A 14984-nucleotide genomic window follows, 5' to 3' on the forward strand; every position below is an offset into this window, starting at 1 on the left:
GGAAGGGTTTAATTTTTAAACCCTAACAAATTAAACCACGGCAAAAGTTTCGGGGGGAAAAAATACCATTTCCTCGTCTTCCTTCCAAACCGAACCCGTTTTTTTTTAAAAAAACTCCAATGGCAAAGGCAAAAAACCGCCAGCCCCCCCCCCCCACCAACCTGCACCCCTCCATCTTCCAGAGCCCAGAAATTGGCAAATTTTGGTAATGGCATATTTACCGTTTCCTGCCTGGGCTTCTCCGGTTCGACCGGCGGGAGTGGACCGGGATTCGGAGCTGATCCTGAAAAGTTCTTTGCGTTCTTCTCCTGAGCGTTGACTTTGATGAGGCGGTTGATGTACCCTCCACAACTGGGGGTCACTTTGGGGCCCCCCCAGCCGGGGTCCTCCGAGGGGGCCCCTTCCACCCGCGAATTCTTACGCATCTTCCCGGCGGCGGCTTGCAGGAGCCCCTGGAGATTGTCCCGCGATAACCGGCTACTTGAAGTGCCATCTTTCCCCGGTGCCAAGAGAGTCTTGGTGCCACTCAGCTCGGTGGCGGAATTTTTTCGGTTTTTCCCGGGCAATGATGCCAGGCCGGTTTCGGGCAAGCTTAAGTTTTTCCGGGCACCGCTGGTGCTCGGCTTGCCCACATGATGCCCGCTGGTCGGTTTAGGGCGATCCGAGACGGTTTTCAGATTGGCGGGAAATTCTTTGAACCATTTGGCTGCCATGATGCCCGGGCAGAGTTAAGAAGGATGGCGGGGAGACCCTCTACCCCCCTGCCCCCCCCAAAATTTCCTGGGGTCCCCCAGTAGCCTCAGGCCACCCTTCAGCACCCCAGCTGGGAAGCTGCACCCCGCTTGCCAACTGAGAAAGCCAAGTGCAGAAGAAGAAGGCTACCCAATGCATGCCCCGGATTTGGGACTCCAGGAAGACCCCTGCCCCAAATAACGTCTCTCTCTCTCTCTCTCTCTCTCTCTCTCTCTCTCTCTCTCTCTCTCCCTCCCTCCCTCCCTCTCTCTCTCTCTCTCTCCCTCTTCCCTCTAGGACCTCCTGCCTCCTGAGGACTAGCTACGGGCACCTCCCAATGGCATCAGGCACGAGGAAATTCCCTTTCCCGATGCTTCATCCCCCTCCCGAGATTACTCGTGTACCCCAAATCTCAGCATCGACTTAGGTCAGCCGACTGAAGAGGGAATTTTCTGGATTTTTCCCCGGGAGTTTTGGGAAGTTGGAAACAGCCAGAAAGGGGAGGGGGAGGAAACCAGCAAATTGGGGAAGGGGTTGTCATTTAAAAATAGAGAGGAAAACCAAAAATGGAAGGATCTCGGGGTGCAGAGTTAGGGGTCTAGCTAAATCGAACCCTGTTTCCCCCCCCCCAACGTTTTTCTGATTTTAATCCTAGGGTGGGGGCTTTTTTCTCCCCGGGTGTAGAGAGCAAACAAAGGGGGTTTGCTTCCCCCCCTACCCAAAACAGAGATGCATCGGGACCCCCACCCAAAAACCTCAGGAGGGAGGGTCTCCAAAGCAAAGGAGATGGCAGAAGAGCTGTAAATTGGGGGATGTCCCCCCCCAGACCTCCCCCCCCCAAAAAAAGCCTCTTTCTCCAGCCCAGGGGTGGAAGAAGACCCCCTGCCCTTTTTCCAGTTGCAATTTACTTGCCCCTCCCTGCGCGCGATCCGGTGCGGAGAGCTGGCTTGGCTTCGCGCAACTTTGCGAGCGCTGCTCTGGCTCGCGCAGGGAGGAGGGAGGAGGGAGGGAGGGAGGGAGGGGGCGGCATCCCCCCCCCCACGCCCAGATCCGGAGGGCGGAGTGGTGGTGGTGGCTTGGATGGGTCGGGGGCGCGCGGAGGGGAAGCGCGGGGGCGCGCAGGGGCTGCGCTAAACCCGCGCAGCCTGCAGAAATGGGAATAAGGAAAGTTTGCAAAAGTAATTTAGAAAAAAAAACTTAAATTAATTATGATTCTTTTCTTTCAAATGGGTCAAGGGTATTTTGGACTTTTTTTTCCTTTTAAAAAGAAAGTTTTATCTGGAAAGGGGCAGGGGGCAAAAATTACAGGAGTGGGAAGAGGGGGGGGTCGCAGAAGCCTCTCCTCCCCCACCCCTTCCCGGTTATGGGACGCTAAAACGAGCCCTTCCCTCCCGAAGGGATTTTCGGAGAGTGGCAGATTTTGTTGAAAGCAGAATTCGGATGCAAGGCTACGGGCGGCCGCCAGGGGGCGACAAAGCTTTGTTGGGGGTTTTTTGGGGTCCCCCCCCCCTCGCAGCTCCGCTCTCCCCCTGGTGGCCGAGGCCATAATGCATCTCTCAAGATGCGCACACAGGGATTTTATAGGTATATAAACACACACAGACAAACACACCCCACGAACGAGACTGGACTGCTATCGGTCAGAAATGGTATGGGGTCTCCTGCTTGGGTGGGGGTTGGACTAGATGATCTACAAGGTCCCTTCCAACTCTTATTATTCTCTCTCTTTCTCTCTCTAGTTTTTATATCTCTATCTATTTATCTATCTATCTATCTATCTATCTATCTATCTATCTATCTAATCATCTCTATATCTATCTATCTCATCTCTATCATCTCTCTTTCATATCTCATCTCTGTATATATCATCTCTCTCTCTCTCTCTCATCTCTATTCTATCTATCTATCTATCATCTATCTATCTATCTATCTATCTATCATCTATCTATATCTAATCATCTCTCTCTCTCTCTCATCTCTATTCTATCTATCTATCATCTATCTATATCTAATCATCTCTCTCTCATCTCTATTCTATCTATCTATCTATCTCTATATAATCTATCTATCTATCTATCTATCTATCTATCTCTATATAATCATCTATCTATCTATCTAACTATCTATCTATCATCTATCTATCTCTAATCCTCTGTATACATCTAATCATTTCTATATCTATCTATCTATCTATCTATCTATCTATCATCTATCTATATCTAATCATCTCTCTCTCATCTCTATTCTATCTATCTATCTATCTATCTCTATATAATCATCTATCTATCTATCTATCTATCTATCATCTATCATCTATCTATCTCTAATCCTCCGTATACATCTAATCATTTCTATATCTATCTATCTATCTATCTATCTATCTATCTATCTATCTATCTATCTATCTATCTATCTATCTATCTATCTATCTATCTATCTATCTATCTATCTATCTATCTATCTATCTATCATCTCTCTCTCTCTCTATCTATCTATCTATCTAATAATCTTTATACCTATGTATCTATCTCATGTTAAAAATGCACACATACACAGACGTATAACCCCCCTTTTAACCTATCTAATGCATACAGACATACACCCTTCCATCTCATCCGGATCCACTCCGAATTACAGACCCTCCCTCCTCCTCCCATTGAAAGCCGGAGTGGCGGGGGGGGGGGGGAAGAGAGGAAGGCGGGGCGCGATGCGCGTCGGCGCAAAACCCGCGCGGCGCCCGGACAGCCTGGTGGGAGGTTCGCGCTCGTTTGCTCCGGATTCGCCTCTCTTTGCCTTCTCCCTCCAGGTGAGCAATCCGGAGTGAGTCCCTTTCTGCTTTGCAAGACGCCCCTTTGTTTCCATCTCAAACACCCCCAAAACTTTTTGCCTTTAAAAAGGTTGCAGGGTGATAAAAATTCCCTGCTGAAATAATGCTGCTACCCCCTTCATTCTCAACCACGCTTCCCCTAAGGCAGAGGACTACAATACCCATCGGCCTGCTAGACTTTCCTGCAGAGAATCGTGATAAAATCTTAGTAGCTTTTTTTTGGGGGGGGGGGATGTTTCTCATTTTTTATTTCCACCTAGGTGTGTATTAAGCAGTCTGAAGTACTAAAGTTTTTAATCCTTTGAGGAGCGGGTTGGACTAAGTGACCTCTAGGGTCCCTTCCAACTGGGGGATTCTGGGAGTTGAAGTCCACTTCTCTTAAAACATGCTGGCTGGGGGATTCTGGGGGTTGAAGTCCACCCCTCTTAAAGCAATACGGAATTATCTTTTATATATATTTATAATATAAATATATACACACACATACACACACCCACGTTGCTAATCCATAAACTAAATAAAGAAACAACCTACATGGAAATATTTCTGTTGTGGTGTTTCGTATCTTAGATTTGTGTCTTAGTTTGCAATGTTTACACATACTTTGTGTTTACAAGATAGTTGTTAAGTATTTTAAAAATGTTTTGCTTTTTTGTTTCAGGTTTCAGGCCTTGGATGTGTAAACAGAACAGCAGGGAATGCAGTGATGTTTAATAATAAGAAATATTTATGCTTGATTTAGAGGCATGGATTTGTGATTAATGAGTCCTTGATGCTATATTTATGATTAATGAGTAATAATATTGTGGTTGGTGGCTCTCAAAGGTTTAGCCTGGTATTTTTATAGGAGTATTTAAGATCATTGGTCACAAGATATCAACCTTTTGAAAAAAATATTATTAATAATAATATTAATATTACTATTTTAAGGTGTGCTGAATCTTGCAAAGTCATCGGAGAGAGATGTAAGTAGGAAGGACAAAATATTTTAGAAATATTAGAATATTTCCGTTGCAAATTAACCCAGTTTACACACTTTCCTTGCACACTAGTGAGTTTTATTTAAAAACAACCCTACTAAGACTGGCCTAATACACTAATATATATATATTATTTATCAGCACAAATAAAACACACACAAATATATATATATGTATGTATGTATGTATGTATGTATGTATGTATGTATATATATATATATATATATATATATATATATATATATATATATATACACATTATTCTATATATTATATATATTCTATATATATAGAATTATTATTATATAATTATTATATATTATATATATTCTATATATATATAGAATATATTCTATATATATTCTATATATATAGAATATATTATATATATTCTATATATATAGAATTTTTTTCCATTTCCCCCCAAGATTCTTGGCTTGTGAGCCACAAATCAAGAATTGTGTTTGGAAAATTACTGTGTTTTCTCGATTCGGGGTTTGCGTTCCCTCGTTTTGACGGTGGGCGGGGGCTAAGCAGGTGGTAGGCGGAGCCTGAAAGAAGGCGGGGGTCTCCCGGTGCTGGGTTCGAATGACGCGATTTTTAAGGTTGAGTTTCTCACATTAGCTAAGGGTTACGCAAACGGAAAACCAGCTTTGCAAAAATATTGGCAGTTTTGCAAAATTTGCAATTTAAGGTGGGCAGGTTATTAATCCCGGATTGTTCTAACCTGGTTTGTAGGTTGAGACCAGGTCACGAAAACCCTTGTTCTCCGGGCCCTAAGAAGCTGGTTAAGGCGAAACCCTTGAAACATCCGGGTGAGTTTAGAGTGGATCGAATGTGTGAATGAAGCGTACAGTTAACCCGTGTGGGGGATTTTTGCACACCGAACGATGGACGGAGAGATGCAATTAAGGCGTGAAAAATTAAGGGAGGGGGGGGGGGCGGAATTTTATCATTTATGGGTTTCAAGCAATCCCCCCCCCCAAAAAAAAATTTAAGAGCTACGAAGGGTGGAAAAATGCTTTTATTGGCCAGAAAGTCACAGCAGACAAGGAAAAGGATGGAGTGAGTGAGGGGAGAAAATGGGGAAGGGGAGGCTGAGGGATCCTGTTATGATGTGCCCCCACCTCCCGAATGCTTCTCATGGGTGGGGCTTATCCTGATGGGATGGCCTAAGGAACTCACAGCCACCACCTCAAGTTTAGGAGTGCTGATTTTAGATGTGTTTCAAGGCATGGAGAAGTGGGACTAATTGGGTGGGGGGGGTGAGGGGCTGTTGGAAGGAAGGAAGGAGAGGGAGGAAATGGAAGAGAGGAAAGGAAGGAGGGAGAAGAAAGGAGTGGGAGGGAGGAGGGAATGGAAGAGAGGGAGAGAGGGAGGCAGAAGGGAGGGAGGAGAAAGGAAGGAAGGAGTGGAAGATAGGAGGGAATGGAAGGGAGGGAGGGAGGGAGGCCGAAGGGAGGGAGGAGAAAGGAAGGAAGGAGTGGGAGATAGGAGGGAATGGAAGAGAGGGAGGGAGGGAGGCCGAAGGGAGGGAGGAGAAAGGAAGGAAGGAGTGGGAGATAGGAGGGAATGGAAGAGAGGGAGGGAGGGAGGCCGAAGGGAGGGAGGAGAAAGGAAGGAAGGAGTGGGAGATAGGAGGGAATGGAAGAGAGGGAGGGAGGGAGGCCGAAGGGAGGGAGGAGAAAGGAAGAAAGGAGTGGGAGATAGGGAATGGAAGAGTGGGAGAGAGGGAGGCAGAAGGGAGGGAGGAGGAAGGAAGGGAGGGAGGCAGAAGAGAGGGAGGAGGAAGGAAGGAAGGAGTGGGAGATAGGAGGGAATAGAAGAGAGGGAGAAAGGGAGGCAGAAGGAGGGAGGAGGAAGGAAGAGAGGGGAGAGAGGGAGGAAGAGAGGGGAGGGAAGCGGGAGGGAGGAGAAAAGAAGGAAGGAGTGAAAAGAGAGAGGAGGGGGAGGGAGGAACGAAGAGAGGAGTGGAAAGAAGGGAAGAGAGGAGTGGAAGGGAGAGAGGAGGAAGGATGGAAGTAGTGGGAAGAAGAGGAGGAAGGAAGGAGAGGAAGGAAAGAAAGGGGGAGGGAAGGAGAAGGATGGAGGATTGGAAAGGAGGAAGAAGGAAGGAGTAAATGGGAGGGCAAAGGAAGGAAGGAAGGAGGAGGAGAAAGGAACCAAGGAAGGAGTTAAAAGGAGAGAAGGAATGAGGGAGGGAGGAATGGAAAGGAGGAGAAAGAAAGGAAGGAAGGAGTTAAAGGGAGGGAAGGAACGAAGGGCCTTTTCCTGATCTATTGTCCTTTTTTTTCATATTTTACTGGGTCCTAACCCAAATTTGCTTTTTCAGGGCTTTTAAAAACGAAGGAAATCTTTGTTGGAAACCTGCCTCTGGATATCAAAGTGGTGAGTTTTTTCTCAAATTTATTTTTTAAAAAACAAACCAGGCGCTGTAGAAAGTTTTTGGCTTAATAATTCCAATCTAGATCAAATTTAGATCTTAAATCTAAATTTCTCCCCGAGAATCCCTTTTCAAAAGATGTTTTTAATCTTATGTTCCCTTCATTTCTCTTCATTTTATTTCTTCCTTAGGAAGAGATTGTCTTCTTATTCAAGGATTTCGGGATCAAATCTTTGAAGAAGCACAATAACTCCTTCAGAAGGTAGGACGGCATTGCTATTTATTTTATTTTATTTTTAAATTAAAACCCTCGAAATTTGAATTATTTTGAAGGCAGCAGGCCAGAATGTCCGTCGCTAAGCAAGAGGCGTCGTTGAGCAAATCAGGCCTGATTGGACAACCTTTCGAAGAGACAATGGCCCGGGAAAAAGTGAATTCGGTTCCGTCCTCGCACTTACGACGGCTGGGCGTTCCCGACGGGCACGTGATCGAGTTGCATTCCGATGTGTTTTATGATGGTTGCAGCATCCCGGGGGGTCACATGGCCCGGTTTGCGACCTTCCCAGCTGGCTACGAACAAGGACGAGCACACAATTCACTTAACGACCACATGTTTCACTTAACGGCCGCACGTTAAGTGGCAAAATTTGGACACGGCTCTTTTAACAACCCCCTTGCTTAGCAACAGCAATTCCGTTCCCGATTGGGGTCATAGCTGTCGAGGATGGCCTGTTTTAGTTAATCTTTCTTCCCTGCTTGTCACAACAGCCCTACGAGGTAGGCCAGGCAGCTACAGGAGGAGCTGATTTTCCAAAGAAACTTAGGTCTTCGCTCTCAGATGTCCTTTGGTAGCTCAAGGGGGGCTGGGGACGATGGGCATTGGGGACGATGGGCGTTCTCTGGGCGTTGTCTCTATTAAGGGTGTCCAGTTGGACCAGAAGGATCTTGGTTTAAATTTCTACCTTTTTTTTCACCGTAGTTTTGCATTTCTGGAATTGATGTCCCTGGAAGCTGCAAAATTAGCAATCCAGCTTTTGAACGGATACTTCGTGAAAGGCCGGCCGATGTCCGTCTCGTTTATGGAAAACCGTAAAACCCACGAGGTTCTGAAAACCAGCACTCCGATGCCGGTAAACCACGATTCATGGTTTATCCCTATCACGGATTAGCCAGCATGCTTACGTGGGAAATGTATGTCGCCTCCAAAACTCACCTCCTCTTAGAGCTCACTCCCCCCACAAAAAAAATACGATTTTCAGAATTTTTTAAAAACAGATTTACAGAAAGTGCTTGACTTATGACAGTCCATTTATTAACCAAAGTTCCGACAGCACTGAAAAAAGAGGATCGTTTTTCACACTTACGACCTCCAAAAAGTGACTTATTACCGTTTTACACACTTACTGTGGGTTCAAGCACAATTTTAACAGTTAAATTTTAATATTGAGGGGGGGAAATCCATTATATGGATCCGATATCTATCTATCTATCTATCTATCTATCTATCTATCTATCTATCTATCTATCTATCTATCTATCTATCTACTATCTAATCTCTATTATATCTATCTATAATCTCTATCATATCTATGTATAATCTCTCATATCTATGTATAATCTCTATCATATCTATATCATATCTATATCTATCTTATCTATCTATCTATCATCTATCTATCTATCATATCTATCTATCTATCTATCTATCTATCTATCTATCTATCTATCTATCTATCTATCTATCTATCTATCTATATATATATATATATCAGGGCTGGGTTTCAACCGGTTCGCACCGGTCCCTGCGATCCGGTTGGTCGCCGAACCCGGAAGTAAGTAACTTCCGGGAACAGCGAAGCCCCCCCCCCCGCGCCCGCGCGCGCCCGCACACCCGCGCCCACTCCTTACCCAGTTTTTTTGAATTTCGCGCTTTCCACGCATGCGCAGAACGCCTGCGCGATCCTCCAGGAGCAGCTGGAGCATCGCGCAGACGCTAATACGCATGCGCGCGCCGCGTGCGTGCACGCGCGCGCCGTGTGCGTGCGTGAGGACGCCGCCAGCCTCGTTCCAACCGATCCGGTTGGAACGGGGCGAGAAACCCACCCCTGATATATATATATATATATATATATATATATATATATATATATATATATATATATATATATATATATATATATATATATATATATATATATATATATATATCTATCTATCTATCTATCTATCTATCTATCTATCTATCTATCTATCTATCTATCATCTATCTAATCTCTATTATATCTATCTATAATCTCTATCATATCTATGTATAATCTCTCATATCTATGTATAATCTCTATCATATCTATATCATATCTATATCTATCTTATCTATCTATCTCTATCTATCTATCTATCTATCTATCTATCTATCTATCTAAATATCTAAATATCTAATCTATCTATCTATATCTATCTTTCTAAATATCTAATCTATCTATCTATATATATCATATCTATCATCTATCTATATCTATCTATCTATCTTTCTATCATCTATCTAATCTCTATTATATCTATATAATCTCTATCATATCTATGTATAATCTCTATCATATCTATATCATATCTATATCTATCTTATCTATATAATCTATCTATCTATCTATCTATCTATCTATCTATCTATCCATCTATCCATCTAAATATCTAATCTATCTATATCTATCTTTCTAAATATCTCTTATCTATCATCTATCTATCTATCTATCTATCTATCTATCTATCTATCTATCTATCTATCTATATCTTTCTAAATATCTATCTTATCTATCTATCTATCTATCTATCTATCATCTATATCTAATCTCATAACTATCTATAATCTCTATCATATATCTCTATCGTATCATCTATCTAATCTATCATATCTATTGATATATAATCTCATATCTATCATATCTATCTCTATCATATCTATCTGTCTATCTGTCTATATCTATCTAATCTCTATCATACCTATCTATCATGTGGGCTTGCTGTGTTAAACATGAATTCTGTTTAAACTTTCAGTGCAATTGAAACCCAGTAAATCTGGATTTATTCCCTTACAAATGTCACTTTCTCCGCCCTTGTGTAGGGTTTAGAAGTAATCCCCGCCAGCGAAGGTGGATTGACTAACGGTACGAGATCAGCATCTTGTTCTATTCTTCTTATTATTTTTAATTTCCATCCTGGTCAAAGCCTCCATGGGAGGCAGCCTCGTACCCAGTTTTTAATTAATTTGGGGTTTTTTTTAATGCCGTTTTAAGAAAATCAGGCTTCAGGGCAAAAGCTTGATTTTTCTGGATTGCGATTTACGTGGCGGTTTAGCCTTGCTGGCATCAAGGCTCAAATTTGCTTTTATTTATTTTTTTTTAAAAAAACCCTCAAAGGTGGCATCCACATCTCCCCTGTAAATCAGAGAGTCGACTATGTTGTCCCCATGGAAATGAGGTACGTGCAAACACGAGGAGGAGAAAATGTGGGGGGAGGGGAGGGTGGTTTCCTCCTAGATGACCTCAAGGGGTCTCCGCTCTCTTTCCTTCCCCTTCGGCTTCTCTCTTTATTTCCTTTTAGGAGTTCGTTTCTCTCCCACATGCTGAACAGCTGCTTCGGAGACGCCACGTGGCTCCGTTCCGTGGTCTCCGTGACGGGGGAGGTGGGGCTTTTGGTGACGGACACGCTTCCGCTGATGCCGTACTTCTGGGCCATCGTCCTCAACGAGGTTTGAGCCACCCCGATATTCCTAGCCTGAGGGATTCCCCCTCTGTAGATTGGGACGCCGGTTCTAAGCCTCACGAGGGCTAGGAACTTGGTTCGTGACGCTGGGGAGCAGCAGCACCATTTCTAAGCCTCATAAGGGCTAGAAACTTGATTCGTGCCTCTGGGGAACAGCGGCACTGTTTCTAAGCCTCACGAGGGCTAGAAATGTGATTCGTGCTACTTGGGGGAGCAGCGGCACCAATTCTAAGCCTCATAAGGCCCAGAAACTTGATTCGTGCTACTTGGGGAGCAGTGATACCATTTCTAAGCATCATAAGGGCTAGAAACTTGATTTGTGCCTCTGGGGAAGAGCGGCACTGTTTCTAAGCCTCGCTAGGGCTAGAAACGTGATTCGTGTTACTTGGGGAGCAGCGGTACCATTTCTAAGCTTCATGAGGGCTAGAAACTTGATTCGCGCCTCTGGGGAAGAGCGGCACTGTTTCTAAGCCTCACGAGAGCAGCGGTACCATTTCTGAGCTTCATAAGGGCTAGAAACATGATTCGTGCTGCTGGGGAGCAGCGGCACCATTTCTAAGCTTCATAAGGGCTAGAAACATGATTCGTGCTGCTGGGGAGCAGCGATACCATTTCTCAGCCTCGTAAGGCCCTGAAACTTGATTCGTGCTTCTGGGGAGCAGCGGCACCGTTTCTAAGCCTCACGAGGACTAGAAACTTGATTTGTGCTGCTGATTTAGAGGCTGCAATCCTTTTTTTGTCTTTTGAACCTGCAGGAATGCTGCAAATCCATGGAGAAACTCTTCACGGCTTTGGCCAAGGCCGAGTGCGGCCTGGGCTTCCTGGCCAAAGGGGAGATCCAGAGGGGGACGCGGTGCCTGGCCCAGTGCGACATCGGGGATGGGGGCAGCGCCTGGAACAGGTGAGGGAGCCCCTGCCCCATTTGGGGAACCAGCCCTAGGGAAGGAGAGAGGGAAGGAAAAAACAGAGGAGGGAGGGAGGAGGGAAGGAAGGAAAAACAGAGGAAGCCAGGAAGGAAAAGGAGGGAGGGAATAAGGGAGCAAGCAATCGAGGAAGGAAGAATACAAGAGGAAAGGAAGGAAAAAATAGAAAAGGAAGAGGGGGCAGGGAGAGAGGGAAGAAGGGAGCAAGCAAGCAAGGAAAGGAGAAATAGAAGAGGAGGAAGGAAGCAAAAAAAAAGGAAACAATAGAAGGAAGAATAGAAATGGAAAGGAGGGAAAAAGGAGGGAGGGAAAGAGGGAAGAGGCAGGGAGAGGGAAGAAGGGATCAAGCAAGCAAGGTAGGAAAAATATAAGTGGGAAGAAAGAAAAATAGGGAGGAGGGAAGGAAGGAAACAGAGGAAGCAAGGAAGGAAAAGGAGGGAGAGGTGGAATAAGGGAGCAAGGAAGGAAGGGAAAAATAGAGGAGGGAGGGAGAAATGGGAGGAAGAATAGGAAAGGAAAGGAGGAAGAAAGGAAAGGGAGGGAGGGAAAGAGGGAAGAAAAAGAGGCAGGGAGAGGGAAGGAGGGATCAAGCAATCGAGGAAGGAAAAATAGAAGAGGAAAGGAAGGAAAGAAGGAAGGAAGGAAGGAAGGAAGGAAGGAAGGAAGGAACAAATAGAAAAGGAAGAGGGGGCAGGGAGAGGGAAGGAGGGAGCAAGCAAGCAAGGAAAGAAGAAATAGAAGAAGAGGAAGGAAGCAAAAGGAAGGGAAGGAAACGAAAGAGAGGGGTGAAAGAAAGGAAGGATTGAGATATTTGGCACTCTCTTTCTCTACCCCCCCCCTTTGCCCCCCAAGATGCTGGGTGCTGGAGCCCCTGGGCGACCTGGGCGTGGTCTTCTTTCTGGACTTCGGCCGCTGCGCCAGCGTCCCCTTGAACTCGCTACGCAAGCTGGACGGGGAGCAATTCTGGGAAATCCGCCCTCTGGCTCAGCCCTTCATGCTGGAGGAAGGTCAGGCTGGCTGGCTGGGGGATTCTGGGGGTCGAAGCCCACCCCTCTTAAAACATGCAAACTGGGGGATTCTGGGAGTTGAAGTCCGTCCCTCTTAAAACATGCAAACTGGGGGGATTCTGGGAGTCGAAGCCCACTGCCCTTCAAGTTGCTACGATTGAAAACCCTGCTTTTGGAGATCTTTTACTGCTTTTTAGCAGCTTTGAGAAATGGGATAAAATGTTCCTTTTGGGGGAATCAATTTAAAGAGGATTTTTTTCCCCCTGGGTTTTGCAGGCGTTTTCCCCCCACAAGACATCCGACGACAAATCCTGGTAGGAACCTTGAAAGGACCTTCTCAATGGGAGGTAAACCGGGATAATATACATATATTTATTTTTGTTTTCACCCAGAGAGGAAAGCTAAAGTTGTTTAGAAGTCTGATTTTGATGGCTGGAGAATTTCTGGATTAAAGGAAATAAAAGGCACCCTTAAAATAACAACTGCTTCATTGTGTGGCCTGAAACAAGCCAACTCTGGACTCCATAAACCAGGATTGTAAATTTTTCGGTTTTCAGATTACAAATCCTGGCTTGTTTCAAAGCGGCAAACCGAAAACGGCATTGGAAATAAAAAATATATAACATTTCTGCAAACGGGGCCAGCCAGTATCAAAGAAAACCCAAGTTTGATCTGAGATAAGCTTCCTTCTGGAATCCTGGTTTGTCGATCGCATTTCACAGCCGGCCTGTGTTTTGCTGAATCGGTTTTGTGCAGGTTTTTACAGCAATTCGGAAGTACGCACCACATTTTCTTGGCGCTTGCAAACACAACAATTGGTGGATTGTTTTGTGAGTGTGTGTCTCTACCTGCGTAAAAAGGCTGGGTTGTTATCTCAATGGGCCTGCAAAGAAAACTTACAATTGTCCTATGCAAATAATACAGTGGTGCAATCAAATAAAAAAAAAAACAATCTTAATGAGGACTAGAAGCTTAAAACCAAGTCAAAATCACTGCAAAAAAAATGCACAGCTGTATTCTACAATCCATTCGGCTAAATTCCCCCCCCCCCAAGTTAAATCTTCTATTTATAAAACTATAACACTCAGCCAGATATAAAACCAGCCCAACAATGGTGTGATGTAACACACGACGTGTAAACTATTTAACAGGATTTTCTTTTTCTTTTTACTCCTTTTACAGCCACACATTTTAAAGTTCGTGGTCAAAACAGGCTAAAGAAGTTGTGGAGTTGTGAAGCAAGCTTGAAGTGCATCCGGGTTTTCTTGGGGGGGGGAAGAGAAAGTTGTGAAAAAGTCTGTTTTAGGATGTTTAAAAGTTGGTTTACATGTTTTTTGGGAATATCGCTTCGTTGAGGCTTTATAACTTTGTGCTGGAAAAGGGGGGAAAATGTTATTTTTTCCTACTGTATTTGATGTCTTGTGACAGCTGGAATTGTGCGGGGATGTGTAAGGGGGGGGGGAGAGTGGGGAAAATTACATAAATTTGTATTTTAGCCGAGCTTCGTTGAGTTGCAACCTTCTTCTGAGTTTTGTTATTGCTATTAATGGATTAAAATGCTAACTGGGTGCACAAATTGGCGTCTTCCTTTTCCTTTATAAAAAAATATGCTTTTCTGCTAACTCAGATTAAAATTAATAGGAAAATAAAGCAGTTTTTTTTTTTAAGTTTTGCTTTCTTTTCTTGGGGAAAAATGGAGGCTATTTTAGGAGACCCCCTGCTCTGAATTGGAAAAAAACTATTGACTTGATTTTTACTCTGCTCTGAGGCCAGATTTAATTTTTTAAAATTCTGATAAAAAGGTGTCTTTGCTACGATTATTATCTTGAATCTTTAAAAAAAAAACTGTACTCGTCTGAACAAGATTAGGCGACTTCAAATCTGGGATAGGTGTAAAATGCTAGAAATGAATCAATAAGTCGTATTTTGCATTCTCAGGAAAGAGCTAGATTTGGGGGTGGGTGGGTTAAGGTTCTAGTCCTCAAGAGTTCAAGACCAGCCTCGACTCAGGGAAAGTAGCTCAGGGGTTTATTGTTTTATTTTGCTTCTTGAATTAAATTTTATCAACAGGTGTACGCACCCCGAACAAGAGCCGTTTGTGTAAACGATGAAAGGCTCAACAAAACTGGATCCTTTTTAAAAACAAGTTGATTAAATCTGGAAAGATTCCCCCAGATCTGCCCCGCTTGGGGGCTGCCGCAGATTAATGGGGCTTTTTTAAAATTTATTTGGCCAGGATTTATTCTGCCTTTTTGGCCTCAAAAGTTCTTCGCCAGCGTTTCTGCGAGGCAGGATGGAGAAGTCACAAATTCTTGGCTGGGAAAATAGGATCACACCACCTGTGTGGATGGTTGAAACAGACCGGTGTAT

The 14984-nt window shown here is 44.2% G+C and overlaps 1 protein-coding gene across 1 annotated transcript; it reads left to right on the plus strand.

Moving 5' to 3' along the window:
* Nucleotides 1-5429: 5429 nt before the first annotated feature.
* Nucleotides 5430-13832, plus strand: TDRD10 (tudor domain containing 10). Its single transcript, XM_032234278.1, has 11 exons — nucleotides 5430-5454; nucleotides 6872-6927; nucleotides 7114-7184; nucleotides 7902-8052; nucleotides 10044-10086; nucleotides 10339-10399; nucleotides 10523-10670; nucleotides 11440-11585; nucleotides 12460-12614; nucleotides 12891-12961; nucleotides 13797-13832. Exons 1-11 carry the CDS (start codon nucleotides 5430-5432, stop codon nucleotides 13830-13832), a joined length of 963 nt encoding a protein of 320 aa, XP_032090169.1.
* The last annotated feature ends 1152 nt before the right edge of the window (nucleotides 13833-14984 follow it).

This window comes from Thamnophis elegans, chromosome 17 (assembly GCF_009769535.1).
Source record: "Thamnophis elegans isolate rThaEle1 chromosome 17, rThaEle1.pri, whole genome shotgun sequence".
NCBI lineage: Eukaryota > Metazoa > Chordata > Lepidosauria > Squamata > Colubridae > Thamnophis > Thamnophis elegans.

Bases quoted from the DNA above. Each gene is read 5' to 3' on its own strand.
- TDRD10 (XM_032234278.1), top strand. From the start codon at position 5,430: ATGGACGGAGAGATGCAATTAAGGC. The intron at 10,087-10,338 runs GTACGAGATCAG...AAACCCTCAAAG, and splicing joins CGAAGGTGGATTGACTAACG to GTGGCATCCACATCTCCCCT. The intron at 10,400-10,522 runs GTACGTGCAAAC...ATTTCCTTTTAG, and splicing joins GTTGTCCCCATGGAAATGAG to GAGTTCGTTTCTCTCCCACA.